The following is an 18,199-nucleotide window of genomic DNA, read 5'->3' as shown; positions in this document are numbered from 1 at the left end:
ATCTGTTTCATTTACATCCCAGGACAATGCTGAGCAAGGTGGGCCAAAAATTGTAGGGCTATCGTGTATCGTTTTGGTGGGGTTTTTGTATCTCACGCACACGCACGCACGCAGGCATACAAACATACAAGATGAGAGTTTTAGTAATATATAGATAGATAACTTGTCTCAACCCAAAGGGCCTGGCCCACTTGGGCGACATTTTCGGCGACGCCTGAAAAGAGGTTGTCATGGCGTGGTCGGGTCGTGACCCGGCGTGACATGTGGTGACTCCCTGTCGTCTCTGGAATTTGGAATTTTCAAAATCTTCAGGCGACATCTGGGTGTCTTTTCATGTCGTGCGCCGTCACAGGCTGATGTATGCTGTCCTGCAGGTGACGACCGGTAACGCTCCATACCTGCAACTTTGCTGTTTTATTTCTTATGATATACACATGCAACTCGGCACAAGGTGAGAATGACTAGCGTGTGTAGTCCTCATTGCTGTTGTAATCACAAAGATCGACACATGTGCAATGTATCGCAATTTAAAGAGACCCCCAATAACTAGGGTCTGAGCAGTCCACTAGGACGAACACAAGCTTGCTTGTTTAGATTGAAGCCGGAGGAGAATGCATAGAAGCGGCGATCACGGGGGCTACGACTGGGCGCTGATTGCTTAAAGATTATTCGCCTTGGTATGTCCAAGAGAAATGTTACTGAATGTATAGGGATTTACGAACGGCGAGAATTGAAAGCAGAACGATATCTGCAGCAGAGATCCAACTCGGCTGGGAGAACTGGAGCGGAGCGTGGTGAGATAGAAACAGGATACTGCTGGGGCGAAACAGAGACCTCGCAGGGAGCGACTCATACCTAAAAACCCCAGATCGCTATCTGTTTGAGCAGCGGGCAAACTGACAAGGAAGCAGATGTTCATTTCCAATGTGATTATTATACTTCGGAGTAGTGTGAAGGCGGGTGACGTGCTTGACGTGTCGGGGATGCGGAGTGTCATACAACTTTTTAGGGCGTCAGTCACTAACGTTCGCAGTCGCTGAAAAAAAATTGCAAAGTGGGACAGGCCCATAAAACATCAACCATCCCTCGGCCTCCAACAATGCTGCCTGACCTGCTAAGTTCCTCCAGCAGTTTATTTTCTTGCTGCTTATAACCCATCTATATTTATACTGCAAATTTTTAACTCAACATTTTTTGTTGGATTTCAAAAGCTGGCAAAAATGGACAGAATATATGCAGTAAATTAAATTATTGCACAACAGAAATCACAGAGTTGAAGCAGGCAGCATTTAGCCCCAGGTTTGTAACAATTTCTTCATGGGAATCCAAATTGTTCTGGATTTCACACAAAGGCGGCACAGTGGTGCAGCTGGTAGATGTGCTGCCTCACAGGATTTGATTGGGTTTGATCCTGTCGGGTGCTATTTGTATGGAAGTTTGCACGTTCTGCCTGGGTTTCCTCTGGGTATTCCTCCCACATCCCATAAACTCTTTAGTTTCTAGGTTAATTGGCCTATGTAAATTTCCTTAATGCGTAGGGAGTGGATGCGCAAGTGGGATAACATAGAACTGGTGCAAACTGATGAACAATTGTTTGCGTGGACATGGTGGGCCATAGGGCCTGTTTCTATTCATTATGTCCAAAACTAAAAGTGGGCGGCACTGTGGCGCAGCAGTTGCCTACAGTGTCAGAGACTTGGCTTTGATCCTGCTTATGTGTGCTGTCTGTATGCATTTTGTATGTTCCCCCTATGACCACGTGGCTTTTCTCCAGGTGCTCCAGTTTCTTCCCACACTCCAAAGACGTACAGGTTTGTAGGTTATTTGGCTTCGGTAAAATTGTATCTCTAAAATCTAAAGTCCAAAGTAAAAACTAAGAGCTATGGTCTATAACTGAATCAGTGGCTCGTAGATGATCATTCAGCGTCTTTTCTGTAAGCTGACCCAGAGGTAATCAACATTGATTATTGCAACGTTTAAGAAGGAACTGCAGATGCTGGAAAAATCGAAGGTAGATAAAAATGCTGGAGTAACTCAGCGGGTGAGGCAGCATCTATGGAGTGAAGGAATAGGTGATGTTTCGGGTAGAGATCCGTTGGAGGTGGCGAAAATGTCAGAGGATTATCTGTTGAAATTTTGCCACCTCCAACGGGATCCCACCACTGGCCACATCTTCCCATCTCCTACCTTTCGGCTTTCCGCAGAGACCGCTCCCTCCGTAACTCCCTGGTCAATTCGAGCCTTCCCACCCAAACCACCCCCTCCCATGGTACTTTCCGCAGGAAATGCAACAGTTGTCGCTTTACCTCCCCCCTTGACTCCATCCAAGGACCTAAGCAGTCTTTCCAGATGTGGCAGAGGTTCACCGGCACTTCCCCCAACTTATTGCATCCGCTGCTGAGGTGTCAGCCGCTCTACATCGGTGAGACCAATCAGAGGCTTGGCGATCGCTTCGCCCAACACCTTCGCTCAGTTCACAATAACCAACCTGATCTCCCGGTGGCTCAGCACTTCAACTCCCCCTCCCATTACGAATCCGACCTTTCTGTCCTGGGCCTCCTCCATGGCCAGAGTGAGTCCCACCGTAAATTGGAGGAGCAGAACCTCATATTTCGCTTGGGTAGTTTATACCCCAGCGATATGAACATTGACCTCCAATTTCAGGTAGCCCTTGCTTTCTCCCTCTTTCCCCACCCCTTCCCAGCACTTCCACAGCCCACTGTCTCCGCCTCTTCCTTTCTACTTCCCGCTCCCACCACCTCCACATCAGTCTGAAGAAGGGTCTTGACCCATAACGTCACCTATTCCTTCGCTCCATAGATGCTGCCTCACCCGCTGAGTTTCTTCAGCATTTTTATCTACCATTGATTATTGCAACAATCCATTCCCATTCAATGTTTTCTTAAAATTGCAATAGCAGAAAATGTTAATAGCAAAGAAATGGCATCATCAATTCAGGTTAAAATAAACGTTCTGACCTCTTTACTCAGCAACACGCATAGAAAAAAAGTACGTTTTTCACATTATAAAACAAGGTTTTAGGTTTTTCAACTAATTTGTCCCATTTATGCTACCTGGATCTATTAGCAAAATAATGCTCAAAATTTATAATTATTTACTTATCTCTGTAAAAGCTGATAAAAATGCATACATTACAAAAGTACTGATAATGGCTACGATACGACACAATAAAACTTCCAGAGAGAAATTGGTCTGCCGACAGTCACAACACACAAGGTACACAAAAACAAAAACTAGAGCTTATGATTCAATTTTACACATATTTTCCTTGAAGCAGAAGAGTTCTGCTTACATGGCTTCCTGATGTAAACCTTTTATTCCCAATAAGCCGTAGCTTATTGACAAGTCCTGTCAATAATTTGGACTCGGAGTCCACCATTGACACTCTGCAACTAATCAAAGGGACGAGTCAGTTTTACTTCTTCCTTCCAACAGATAAATTCAAATGCTCCTCCCGAGGGAAAGTTTCTCCACAGTTGTTACCACATAAACATTTTAGGAAATCGACACGACTTTTGCATTTATATAGCACTAGATCAAGTGCAGACCCGTTGGGTCCCGTTCCCCCAATGCAATATTCCACCAAACTGAGCAGGCATTGCGACATTTTTAAAGTTTAAAATGGCAATAACTTGTAAAATATAAGATCAATGTGAACGCTTCTCACTCTCCCTCTTCAGTCCCCTATTCCCCCCCTCCATTATCCTCCCTCTCCCCACCCTCCACCAACCCTCTTCTGCTTACTTCCCTCACCCCCTCCCTTCCCTCTTCTCTCTTCCCCCTCCCCTCCTCCATTACTTCGCCATCCCTATTCCTACCTCTATCCTCCTCCATTCCCCATAAACCCCCAGCAGTCCTTCCCCCTCCTCTTCACCCTCACTCCTATTTCCCCTCTCCTCCTCCCCTCCCTCTCCTTTCCGCTACCTTCAGTCATTCCCTCCCTCCATAACCCCTCTCCCATCACTACTACCCTCCTCTCCCTCTGTCTCCCACCTCCCCCACTCCTTTACTCCCCCCATCTTACCTCCCCCCAATCTCCTTTCTCACTGTCCTCCCTCTATCCCCTACTCCCTACCTCCCCTACTGTACCTCCTCACCTCCCCCACTTTCCCCATCCTCTCCCTTCCTACCCCCTCCTCTCCCTCCCTACCCCCTCCTCTCCCTCAATCTCCACACCATCCCTCCTCACCTCCCCAAGATCTCGAGGGTCCCGCTCCTCTCCCTCTCCGCGGCCCCGGAGCAGCTGCGCCACCCCCCCCAGACCCAGCCCCCGGGTCCCAGGCGTGGCCTCCCCCGCCCCCGGACCCCGCCACGTGGGCTCAGTGCAGCAGCGCCGCCACCGCCACCCCCAGACACAGCCCCCAGGCCCCGGGTCCCCGGCATGGCCTCTGCCCGCCGCCGGACACACAGCGCACACGCGGGGCTGACGGGCCTCAACCAACCGTGCAGGCGCGGCTGACAAGTGGGGGCGCTGTTTTAAGTTATAAATGTCAGTAACATATAATATAAACAAAGCAAAATATAACATCAATCCGAACGAAACTTGTTTCATTTACATCCCAGGACAATGGTGAATAAGGTAGGTCAAAAATTGTAGTGCGATCGTATACTGTTTCGGCGGGATTTTGGGATATCACATCCACGCACGCACGCATACAAACAAACAAGATGAGAGTTTTAATAATATATATAGATATTTCATAGTCCACTTTTGTAATATGAAGAACTCTCAAGCACTGATCAGAGAATCTATAATAAATTCTGCTTCCATTGAAGCATCAAAGATCATCATAGCTACAATGCATTGATAAGTTTATCATAACTACCAAGAACAGCAGATCTTTGGTTGGCTTGTCAATGGAGTATTTTACATCAACAGGTATATAGTGAACAGCATCTGCCAACAATCAAAACAAAAACAAAAACACACAACCTTACTTTTTGGAAAACATTGCTCTTAGAATGTCCATGAAACTAATGCTTTGTTGATGGAATACTGTCCCATGGCACTTTTAAAACTGCTCTAATTGCATTCTTCAAGCCACTTGAAAAATGACAGTTTCCGTTTTCAAGCTCATTATCAGAACACATCAGAGAGTTCCATTATGAGAGGAACACCTGGTCTGAATTTATTTCAACAGCCTGGGGCAAATGGGTAGGTGCTTAATGTAGAATTTGATTGGTGACATTTTTATGAAGTACCAGCTTGTTCCAGCAAAAATGATTCCGAAATCGCTGAAACACAAAACCAACGGAAAACATCATATTTTAATACTTTGTGATAATTTGTAGCAATCTCTATCAAAAATTAAATTATATGGTTGGAATAGGCTGGTTCTTTGGAGACAACACGAAGAAATAAAATATTCCAAACATCTAAGATTATATATACTTTATTTGTGTTTATTTATATATTTTTTTAAAGTTTAAAATTGCATTAAAAAAGCACATTGATGTTAATAAGCAATGTAACCCTCTTACATTTACAAATGTGTAACCACGCATTTCATTTCATCCACTTCTAAGGAAACCTGTAGTCATTTCCATGGAGACATCACTTAGTCTAACTATTTTACTGTTGGTAATAATGATTCTGTTAACAATTAATTTTTGCATGCAGCTACTAAATTTAACATTTGAAATCTGTTGACCTAGTTAAAAGGCTGCCAGGCAAGACATTCCAGACCTAAGAGAGGACTGGAATAAGTAAAATTGGCTGCAGCCATTGCAGTATTGTGGCAAGAAATAGCAAACTTTATGGGGCGTTATTCTTGCCTCAAGGGCAAATGTATAAATGAAAAGTCTACTTTCGCCAAGCTTACTTTTAAGATAAAAAAAATCAACCAACCTTTTGCATTGAACAGATGCCTCTTTGATAATTTTATGGTACTAAGCAGAAAGCTTTCTTATCAGATAAACACTGAAACTGCCCCAGCAGTCTCTGCAACCCTAACTTAAGTTTTATTGAAGTTTCTCTCTTTAGCAAAGAATGGTTAGTTAAAATTAACCACAAGAAGTAAATTCAAAGCTCATGGGCAAAAATGTGGTATTTAATATTGTCAGAAACCAAATTGTGTGGCCAAAATGGTTTCTGACCTTGAAATTATAACAAAGTCAACTTTTCAAATAATCAAAAATGTCATCACCTTGGATTTAACAATATCACACAATTCCCATAATTTTGTTTTACAAGTTAATACCCAATATACATTCATAAGTATTGATGGTGGCTATTTAGCCTCCAAGTTTTGAGTGATGATCGAAACAAATGTAATTAGGAACACCAGGTGCAACCAAACTAAGTGGTGGGCGCTTCTAAACGTTTTTAAATTTTATTATTTCCGTTCTGATTGAGGAAAACATACCAATTGTCCCAAATTAGTGAGGAAATTGTTTCCACATTTACAGCCACCACAGTCAACCAATATAAAAGTATCTTCAATGTTAAAAACATTTCATACCACTGACCTGTGAGGTCTTGACAAGAGCAAGCTACCTCATTTACACAGTCTTCAACAGGGAATTGTTTCATGTTTTGGCACAAATCGGATTATTGCTTCTGAAATCTCAAGGGTAATTGTTTGAGAAAAAAAATTCAGGCATAAAAATCTTCTCTTTTAACCATTCTGGCCACACGTCTTACTGAAAAACGTCTAACATTTTTAAGCTAATCTTTTCCAACACTAGATGACAAGAAACGCAGACCAACTATCCTCTGCTTTAACTTGAAGATCCTCCATTCCACAGCAGAAACTGATATTATGGTTAGAATAGCCAGAAGTCAGAAACAACCTTATTAGCTCCATTGGAAAACATTGCTCGTTTGTGAGCTAGAAAAAATGTGCTCTTCTCTGAAGACCCAGAAATAAAGCAAAATAACTGGCTGCAAACTGGTTAGTAAAGAAATCAACCTTGAGAAGCAGAATCTCAGATGCAATTTGAGTTCTTTTAAAATATACATTCCCATCATTTGAATTTTTACATTTCCAAATCATTATTCTATTATTGGAGCAGATCATCACCAACCTTAATATAGAAAATCTAACACAAATTGTCATTTGGTGATATTACATTTTGAAGTCTCATAAGCCAATTTTCAGGAATATAAAATCTGTTGTTGAACATAAGCGATGTTATATACCAATTATGTGCTTAAATATCGACAATAAAATGAGCAATCCATGCTAATCATTAGTGTTCTCCAGTTCACAAAGTGTACATTAGAAAAAAGCTATTATTTTTCACATATACATGTTTAAATTAAGTTTTTGGTCTTGTTTAGGGGGAAACAAGTAGCAAATATATTTTGAGCTTAACTTTGATGATGTTTAAACAATGTCTTATTTCTTCTTTGTGCATATGGAAGGACTATACTGGAATTAGAAGAGATTTTTTTTGTTGTAGCCTATATTTGTTCTCTGTATACCTCGATTACACATTTTGATACAAAAAACCGTACGAAATTCCCAACATGAAATAGCACATTTATTTGTCTCAAATTGCAGGTTGAAAAAAAATGTAATTCACTAAACACACATAAATCCGGAAAGTTAGAACTTTTACACCTATCTTATATTTATTCGGAATTGTTTGTAATTTGTCCCACATGACATTTGTCAGGAGAGGGGAGAGATGGCGGGTGAACACGGTTATGTCATGTTTCTTTCAAAAGAAATCGTCAGATATTTTTATTTTATCTTTATTTTAGTCCCATTATAGTTCTCAAACAATTTTAACAATATTATAACCACTCCGATTGGGCAAGCCAGTACATTTAAAACAAAAATTACCTTCTGTACTTTTTACTGTGATTCTTCTATTGAATATTGCTCTGTGCTTAACTGTTTCACAGAGCCAAAATACCCAATAAAGATTTAGTTATACCACGTTCTTAAGAAAATATAATGAATATCTCCATTTTGCTTTACATACACTATTTATTGATATGTGAAAAGTGTCTGGGATTATAATTATAGATGTTGTCCTACCAAGGCAGGTGAACATGCTACATGAATCAACAGGGCTCGAATGATGCATAGAATGTATCTGGTGTAATTTTAGCGGTCAAGGTTGAACCGCTGATGGTTTCAGGTCTGCCGCCAGCTTTAGAAATAATTTGAGATGCAGAGTTAGAAATTATACAACAGACATGTGCCATCCAACATTATTGGAAGTAAGACATTTTAGAGATAGAACAAGATATTGCAATATATAGATTTGAACACAAAGAAGTATTATATTGGGGTTATCAGTGGATATGGATGAAATGCATCTCAGAACATGGCACGTTAGCATAATAGCCTTAAAATTACTGAGGATGATTAATTGGTCAAAATAATAGCAAAATAGTCCATCTTGAATATGGTAGAGAAATAGGCAAAAGCAAACACATTTAGTCTAAGAAGGGTCTCGACCCAAAACGTCACCTATTCCTTCTCTCCAGAGATGCTGCCTGTCCTTCTGAGTTACTCCCAGCATTTTGTGTCTATCTTCGGTTTAAACCAGCATCTGCAGTTCCTTCCTACACAGACACATTTAGTACTGCTGATAGTTAGGTGATGTTACCTAGATGGAGTTTGGGTATTAGTGAAAGGGGGAATGAAAGATTTGAAACTGATCCCAGTCTAAACGTTTGCAAGCAGTCATGTTCAAATTGAGACCGTCATCAGACAGTGAGACAGAATGGGCCATAGATTTTGACCATACCTTCCATCATCCATACATTTAGCTGAAGGAAAATATTGTTTATCTAAGACTGGATGTCAGATTACCAGGCTCACAGTAAAAATTCTTCTGGAGAAGTCGTCAAATGACCCGAGAAGTAAAACAAGAGGTAATCGATGTAAATCTGAAAAATCCCAAGTCTTTGGATGTTGTGACTAAGAGGTTGCATATGGATGAGGAAGAGGAGCTTCTGACATCAGAGGTAATGGTACAGCCTTTATTGGAGGTTCTGGAGCTACCAGCGGGGAGGGTGGCAGTTAAGCATGGCCAACTAGATTACAATGGGGTAGGTGATGGATAATATAACCAATGAATTCAAAGGTTGTAAGGAAGTAAAAAAAGACACAGGAATGTCACATGATGTTAATTAGGGCTGCTTCAGTGCGAAGGAAGTGGTAGATATCTGATTGTATAAAATATTTAAATGGATAAGGCGTGATGATGGTCAAGGAATATCTGGGGTGGGTGAACAATTCACTTAAATCATGCAGCAGCAATAAAGAGAAAGGATGGCAGAAAATATTAAAGACCTTAAATATTTCCTTTTCATTGTGAAGACAGAATTATTAAAGAAAGCGGGATTTGTGGTTTAGCCCTTTCTGGTACAGCAACACATTTGCTGCAAAACTAACATGCTAGAAAAAATAATTGCTTTCTTCAGCATTATTTTCAAATTTAAAATACCTAATTTCACTGAACTCTGTCTCCCTCTACAGGCAATTTTATGGAATATTTATTGGTTTAGTTGCAAATCATACAATCAAACATAGATGAATAAGGCCAGTAGGTATATATCAACCAATGAAATAAAACATCTTAGCCACAAATCTGAACTGTGTAGCTGCGGCACTGATTTGCTTTTAGTTTTATTTTGAAATGACGAGCACAAATTTTCACAGAACTAACCTTATTGGGTAAAATGTCCAACACAATAGCCCGTATGTTGTGTGTACATGCCAGATTAATGCAGGGAGTGGCGTTCATACCACAATAATATGATGCCCTTGCCACTAAATTGGATTGTGATAATCCAGCTGACACCATGTGTAAAGCATGCACGAGAACCCGGTGTTATGGAAGAAGCATTCTCCCACTCAGTAGCACGATTCCAAGCGCCGTCAATAGCTTGCACAGCTCTTTGCACAGCAATGCTTAAGAGGCCATTGGTCTCTGTGCTACTACCAAACTTACAGCCAATCATCTGTTACAGATTCACCTTGCCACGGATTGTCAAATTCAGAACTATATTCACACCTTTCCAAGCAAATTCTGAATTCATACATCTCATCTCACGACACTTCAGATGCAATTATATTGTCATTGCACTTTCCAGTACAACAAATAACAAAGCACACACTCAACACAGTTTTACATCCACCACAGTGAGTCCACCAGGCACTTCCTCTGTGATGGAAGGCAAAAGTCCCAAAGTCCTTGTCTCTTCCCTCCTTGCTCTCCCTCTGCGCTGAGGCGATCCAGGCCTCCGATATTGTGACCCCGCCGGGTGATGGTAAGCAAGTCCCGTGGCTGAATCCGAGCTCCGCGAACGGGCCGGTTCAAACTCCGCGGCCCGGGGCGGTCGAAGCTGCTAAAGCTGCCGCCTTCCCATCCAGCGGACGAAGCTGTTGTTGCGTGAGCTCCGGAAAAACAGGTCACCAACCTGTGACCTGCGAGCTCCTGACGATGATGTCGTCCACTGGCCCGTGGCCGAGCCTCCGAGGCTTCGAAGTCGGGTAGGAAGTCGGGTTGCAACGCCACCACAGCCCCAAAGTTGTCCAGCCTCGCATTGGTAAGTCCTGGCTCTGCCTGCGGAGCCTCGAGGTCGGTCCCAGTTGGAGGCCGCCAGCTCCGCGATAGGCCTCAGCGCAGACGGAGACGGAGACGGGGGATACGGCAAGAAAGGTCGCATCCCCCGAAGGAAGAGTCAAAAAATGTTTCTCCCACCCCCCCCCCCACACATACACAACTAAATAAACCAAAATAAACTGTAACAACGGGACAAAAGAAAACAAAAAAAGAAAAGACAAACGGACTGCAGGCGAGCTGCAGCTGCAAGGCAGCGCCGCCACTTCCGGATGGTACTATCTTGCTCAAGTGTGGCCAAGTGCAGCAGTCACAGCAACCTTTCAGAGCAGTGTGACACATGCTGACTGCTGAAATTCTACAGTAATTCACCAGGATATCCCCAGCAGTTGTTTCCAAACCTGCAGCCTCCGACACTAAGATCTAGGGTGGCAGGAGCACAGGAAATTATATTCTTATAAATCATGGTCCTAACATGGAAATATATTTCTATTCCTGCAGGGAGGCTGGTACCAAATATTAACAGCATGGTGTGAGCACTCCATCAGGGAATGCGCTGAACAATCAAAAGCTCAAATCTATGGCAAGTGTTTGAACTCATAATCTGACCCAAAAGCAACAGCATTCAAACTGACATTACCATTACCCCTGGCGTTTGTGTGTGAATGCCAAGGATCATGATAATGGTAGAAGGGACATTATTGTCCTCACAGGCAGAAGAAATAATATTCTAATTCTTAAATATGATAGTATGCCAATACCTCTGATACCATTAACTATCATAGGAGGAAATCACGTAAAAAAATATCTAGACACACACCCACAACACATATTAATTGGAAATTGGTTTCTTAAAATTATTCTGATTATCTCTAATTAAAAGTTAAAGCTTCTGTCTTCTATGAATATCAGTATCCTCATCTGACATATGCACTGTTATAGATCCAAATTCATTCCCATATGAATGCAATATTTTACTCTCATCTATAGATTTAAATGTCTGACCTTGGATGTGTGTGTGTGTGTGTGTGTGTGTGTGTGCGTGCGTGCGTGCGTGCGTGCGTGCGTGTGTTTGTGTATAATCACATCTTCTCGAAAAAACGACGCGCTAACGGTAAAACTTTTTACATATTCCGGTAGATATTTTACCGTGGAGCCTTATCTGAAAATTTCATTCTTTATTTCTCGAGTTATTACCGAAAATTTTCAAAAATCTGACAACATTTTGAATTTAAAAACGACTGTCTTTCACTGATGACATCACAAGGGGTCTGCGTGCCCTTCTTCCTCGCACTGCGAGTGACGTCACCCTCCCCCCCTCGTCCCCCCGTTATTCAAGACTCTGCCTTCCCCTCGCTCCAAAAGATGCAGAAAGAACGAGCAAGTCGGGCCCGCCCCGCTCGCCGGCCGCCCCGCTCGCCGAGTCCACGTTTCCCACTCTTTGAGGGGACGGGACAGAGCTGTCAGATCCTCGGATCGGGTCCTCGGGTCGGGTCCTCTCTCTTTGCCCTCCCTATGCCCTCCTTCACTGCCCCACCTCTCTGCCCCCACTCTCTCTGCCCCCCTCCCTCTGCCCTCTCTCGCTGCCCCCTCCCTCTCTAGCCGCGACTGCGAGTTGGGGGTGTGCTTGAGTGGATAGGGTAGGGATGAGGTTAAATGAATAATATTAATATAATTTGAAGGGGGATGGTTAGTGTGTGTGTGACGCCGCAGGATCCCCCCCATCTGCAACCGCGTTGAGGGGATAGGACCCAACGGGTCTCACATGGAGAGAGACACACACACACCACACACACACACACACACACACACCCACACACCCACACACACACACACCCACACACACACACACACCCCCACACACACATACACACACACACACACACACACACACACACACACACACACACACACACACACACACACACACACACACACATTGGGTCCCGTCCCAAAACCTAGGCAGCTTAGGTTGCCAAATGACAGTTTAGGTGGTCATTTAAGACGGCTTGCGTGACGCGTGCGATAATGTGCTCGGACGAAGTGTATAGTTACCAGTCGGAATTATGCTCAATGAGGCATTCACATATTATTTCTGCTTCAAATAAAGTCACAAACTAAATATATTCACCAATCAAGACATGATTATATACCACAATGACATGCAACAAAATTACAATACAATATCTCAACTCTTTTTACACGTTGCTATGAATGCAACTTCTATTATTTCTTTCCACTTCCAAACAAAAATGTGGTTGGATTATTCAGAGTATTATCAACCTCGGTGAGACCAAACGCAGGCTTGGCGATCGCTTCGTACAACACCTCCACTCAGTTTGCAATAACCAATCTGATCTCCCGGTGGCTCAGCACTTCATTCCCATTCCGAATCCGACCTCTCTGTCCTGGGCCTCCTCCATGGCCAGAGAGAGGCCAACCGCAAAATTGGAGGAACAGCACCTCATATTTCGCTTGGGTAGTTTACACCCCAGTGGTATGAACATTGGCTTCTGCAATTTCAGGTAGTCTTTGCTTTCTCCCTCCTTCCCCTCCCATTCCAAGCTCTCCCACAGCCTACTGTCTCCGCCTCTTCCTTTCTTTTTCCTGCCCCCTCCCCGCCAACATCAGTCTGAAGAAGGGTCTCGAACCGAAACGTCGCCTATTCCTTCGCTCCATAGATGCTGCCTCACCTGCTGAGTTTCTCCAGCATTTTTGTCTACCTTAAATTTAGTTGCGTTTGGTTGAGTGACTATGGTAGAGTGGAGACTATTCCATGCTTTAATTGTGCGGGGTAACTCCATGGGTCTAGTCAGATTTGGCTTCCAGTCAGATTAACAATCACGCAAATTTCCACACACACACTCACTTCAGCAAATAGCGACCAAGGCAATGCTGACAGTGATGGGAGGAAATTGATGAGGGTTCACTGCATTTAAAAAGAAAATTAAAAATTTTTAAAAAAACATTTAGAAACACACAAACTGTTCCTCCGCAACGCTTATTACACTGCGAGAGGCATAAAAGAAGTCGGGCCGGGTTTACTGAAATGGCGGAAGTTACGCTCCGGTGCATACTACACGTCAGTCCATTGGATTTTGCAGAAGTGGACCATCTTGCTCTGCTCTAAGATCTTTGGTACGAGGTGCTGTGACATAAAGTGTTGAACTTAGGCCCCATTTGACACACCATTGGAGACAAAGGTGCCATAAGACCATTTCTATGCAAGGGAGTTAATCCCAGTGTCTAGACAATTGTTATTCTTCAATCAATATCACAAATATATTATTTTCTCATGGTCATCTAAATGTTTGCAGAAGCTTCCTCTTACAAACTGACGACCATAATTCTTGCATTACAACAGTAACAGCAACAGCAACTCAAGCACAAGTTGCAAGTCATAACATGTTTTGGAATAATCAGAGGCAGTAAAGAGCACTGTGTGTATATTACTCAAACATACACACATACATACAGTGTCCTGCATAATGTTTGGGACAAAGACCGATCATTTATTTATTTGCTTCTGTATTCCACAATTTGAGATTCGTAATAGAAAAAATCACATGTGGTTAAAGTGCACACGGTCAAATTTTAATAAAGGCCATTTTTATACATTTTGGTTACACCATGTAGAAAAATTCAGCAGTGTTTATACATAGTCCCCCCATTTCAGCGCACCATAATGTTTGGGACACAGCAATGTCATGTAAATTAAAGTAGTCATGTTTAGTATTTTGTTGCATATCATTTACATGCAATGACTGCTTGAAGTCTGCGATTCATGAACATCACGAGTTGCTGGGAGTTTTATCTGGTGATGCTCTGCCGGGCCTGTATTGCAGCCATCTTTAGCTTATGCTTGTTTTGGGGGCTAGTTTCTCTTCAGTTTTCTCTTCAGCATAAAAAAGGCATGCTCAATTGAGTTCAGATTGGGTGATTGACTTGGCCACTCAATTTACAATTTTTTAGCTTTGTAAAACTACTTTGTTGCTTTAGCAGTATGTTTGGGATCATTGTCTTGCTGAAGAATGAACCGCCAGCCAATGAGTTTTGAAGCATTTGTTTGAACTTGAGCAGATAGCTTCTGTCTTCCTTGGCCTGGCAGTCCCTTCTTAATGATGTTCCAAACAGTTGATTTTGGTAAGCCTAAGGTTTGGCTGATGTCTCTAACAGTTGATTTTGGTAAGCCTAAGGTTTGGCTGATGTCTCTAACAGTTTTATTAGGATAGGATGCGTCTATACATTTCAGAATTCATTATGCTACTACCATCAGCAGTTGTATCATCAATGAAGATAAGTGAGCCAGTACCTTCAGCAGCCATACATGCCCAGGCCATAACATCCCCTCCACCGTGTTTCACAGATGAGGTGGTTTGCTTTGGATCTTGGGCAATTCCTTCTCTCCTCCATACGTTGCTCTTGCCATCACTCTGATATAAGTTAATCTTTGTCTCATCTGTCCACAAGACCTTTTTCCAGAACTGTGGTTGCTCTTTCAAGTACTTCTTGGCAAACTGTAACCTGGCCATCCTAACCTTGCAGCTAACCAGTGGTTTGCATCTTGCAGTGTAGCCTCTGTATGTCTATTCATGAAGTCTTCTGCAGACAGTGGTCATTGACAAATCCACACCTGACTCCTGAAAATATTTCTGATCTGTCGGACAGGTGTTTGGGGATTTTTCTTTATTATCGAGATATCTTCTGTCTTCCTTGGCCTGGCAGTCCCTTCTTAATGATGTTCCAAACAGTTGATTTTGGTAAGCCTAAGGTTTGGCTGATGTCTCTAACAGTTTTATTCTTGTTTCTCAGTCTCATAATGGCTTCTTTGACATTCGTTGGCACAACTTTGGTCCTCATGTTGATAAACAGCAATAAACGTTTCCAAAGGTGCTGGAAAGACTAGAGGTAAGACCAGGTACTGTGAGCTCTCTTATACTTGTATTAAGGAGGCATTTAAGCACACCTGAGCAATTACAAACACCCGGGAAGCCATGTGTCCCAAACATTATGGTGCCCTGAAACTCAGCTGTAATTTCTACATGGTGAAACCAAAATATATAAAAATACCCTTTAATAAAATCTGGCAATGTGTATTCATCTAAAATAACAGAACAATCAACGGGAATGGAAACATTTTTACAGAATTTTAAGATTGCGGGTCTAGATCAGAAAGAGAGAGAATTGCTAGGGGCTGAAATTACGATAAAAGACATTGAAGAATCAATAAAATCCTTAAAAAACGGAAAGTCTGCAGGACCCGATGGTCTAAATTCAGAATTTTATTAAAAAAATTATGATTTGCTTTCCCCACGCCTACAGACAATGTACAAATACGCTTATACTCAACAGAAACTCCCAGAAACTCTAAATGAATCTACAATCATACTTATACCAAAAACGGACAAGGATCTTGAAGACCCAGGTTCATACAGAGCTATAGCCCTCCTAAATACTGATCAGAAAATATTAACTAAAATTCTATCTAATAGATTGAGCTTAGTGATCAGCAAATTAATACATCCCGACCAAACAGGGTTTATCCCCAAACGGTATTCATTTTATAATCTGAGAAGATTATTTAATATTATATACTCCAATAGAATCCCTAACGCAGAGCTAGCAATTATCTCGTTAGATGCTGAAAAAGCATTTGACCAGGTAGAATGGCCATATTTATTTTCGGTGATGGAAAAATTTCAACTAGGAGAGAAGTACTGTACATGGGTTAAATTGTTATATTCTAATCCAACAGCTAGAATATTAACAAACAAAATGTTATCAACTAAATTTAATCTCTCTAGAGGCTGTAGACAAGGATGCTCACTATCCCCACTATTATTTGCTCTTGCAATCGAACCCCTAGCAGAAAGCGTTAGAAACCATCCAGGAATATTTGGATACAATACTAGAGACACAAGGAATACAATCTCCTTATATGCAGATGATATACTAATATATATTACAAAATTAGAAACTAGTATTCTAAACCTATTAAATCTAATAACTCAATTTGGTCAGTTTTCGGGATATAGAATTAATTGGAATAAAAGCGAAATCATGCCAATAACAAAATTCAATTTACATACAATACAACAATCCCCTTTTAAAACAGTTAAAGATAAATTTAAATACTTAGGAATCTATGTAACTAAGACATATACCTCTTTATTTAAACTAAATTTCCCACCCTTACTGAATAAACTACATAAGAATATTCAATACTGGAAAACACTCCCCATTTCTATGCTTGGGAGAATTAATGCTATAAAAATGATTTTTTTACCGCAACTGCTGTACCTACTTCAATTAATTCCGATATATATCCCAAAAACTTTTTTCAAAAAAGTCGATTCCATTGTTACAAGTTTTGTCTGGGATTATAAGAATCATAGAATAAGTAAAAAACATTTATGTAAATCAAAGATAAATGGAGGTTTGGCTTTGCCAAATTTCTTATTTTATTTTTGGGCAGTCCATATTAAAAACATGAATTTCTGGCTGGAAGAAATGGATCAACAACCAGATTGGCTAATGATGGAAAAGGAAGACTGTCTACCTTTTGAAATTGGACCGATCATATTTGCCCCCACAAAACTGCACAAAAAAACCTATAAAGAAAACCCCATAATACATAGTGGAATACGAATTTGGAAACAAATAAAAAAAGATTTAAAATTGAATAATATACCACTCTGCCTTCCCATTGTAAATAATCCTTTGTTCAAATCATCCTTTATGGACAAAGGTTTCACACAATGGAAAAATTATGGAATCAAAAATATAGGACATCTTTATGGGAAAGGTACTTTTCTTTCATTTCAAGAGTTACAACAGAATTATGGACTGCACTCAAATAATTTCTTCAGATATCTACAAATTAGAGATTATGTTAAATCTAATACACAAGTCTACAGGAATAGGGAATCAGAAATTCTTGATGAATGTCTGAACAAGCATCCTAATACTGAAAAACTAATAGCTTATATTTATAACACCCTACTAAACAACGAGGTACCACCGACCGAACCATATAGATACAAATGGGAAAATGAAATAGGTCACCCTATCACGAAAGATATGTGGGACGAAAGTTTACAACAAATACATCAATGTTCATTAAATGCCAGACATACTTTAATACAATTCAAGGTCTTACATAGACTACACTACTCTAAAATAAAACTAAATAGAATCTTCCCACAAATCTCTCCTATTTGTGATAAATGTCTACATCTAGAGGCTAATTTAACACATACGTTTGCAAACTGTATAAAACTTAAACATTTCTGGACTGATATTTTTGAAATAACTTCAGAAGTTATTAATACAAAACTGGACCCAGACACAAAATTAATAATACTTGGAATATCAGAACAAAGCTTAACACTCACAACAAACCAAAGAAATTTCCTCAACTATAGTATAATAACTGGGAAAAAATTAATATTAAAATTTTGGAAAGGCCCTACAACCCCCACAATTAAAATGTGGATTACGGAAATGTCGGAGACCCTATACTTAGAAAGAATTAGACTTGTCTTAATGGACAAACAAGATCTTTTCCATAAAATTTGGGCTCCATTCATTAACTATCTGAAGGGATAGATTGGCATAGCACGAGGACCCAACTGAAACTTGAACTCAGGAA

At 41.1% G+C, this 18,199-nt stretch overlaps 1 protein-coding gene across 2 annotated transcripts in view; it reads right to left on the bottom strand.

Annotated features, from left to right (window-relative positions):
• Positions 1-18,199, bottom strand: part of jazf1 (JAZF zinc finger 1) — a 230,828-nt gene that overhangs the window by 158,732 nt on the left and 53,897 nt on the right. The window contains exon 2 of one of the 2 annotated variants that reach the window (XM_033047475.1): positions 8,010-8,124. The exons of the other annotated variant lie outside the window; for it this stretch is intronic. Within the exon in view, the coding sequence (XP_032903366.1) occupies positions 8,010-8,058 (49 nt within the window). The 5' untranslated portion in view covers positions 8,059-8,124. The remainder of the gene's footprint in view (positions 1-8,009; positions 8,125-18,199) is intronic. 2 annotated transcript variants of the gene reach the window in all.

This window comes from Amblyraja radiata, chromosome 2 (genome assembly GCF_010909765.2).
Source record: "Amblyraja radiata isolate CabotCenter1 chromosome 2, sAmbRad1.1.pri, whole genome shotgun sequence".
Lineage (NCBI taxonomy): Eukaryota > Metazoa > Chordata > Chondrichthyes > Rajiformes > Rajidae > Amblyraja > Amblyraja radiata.
This window is presented reverse-complemented; position numbering and strand designations above follow the sequence as displayed.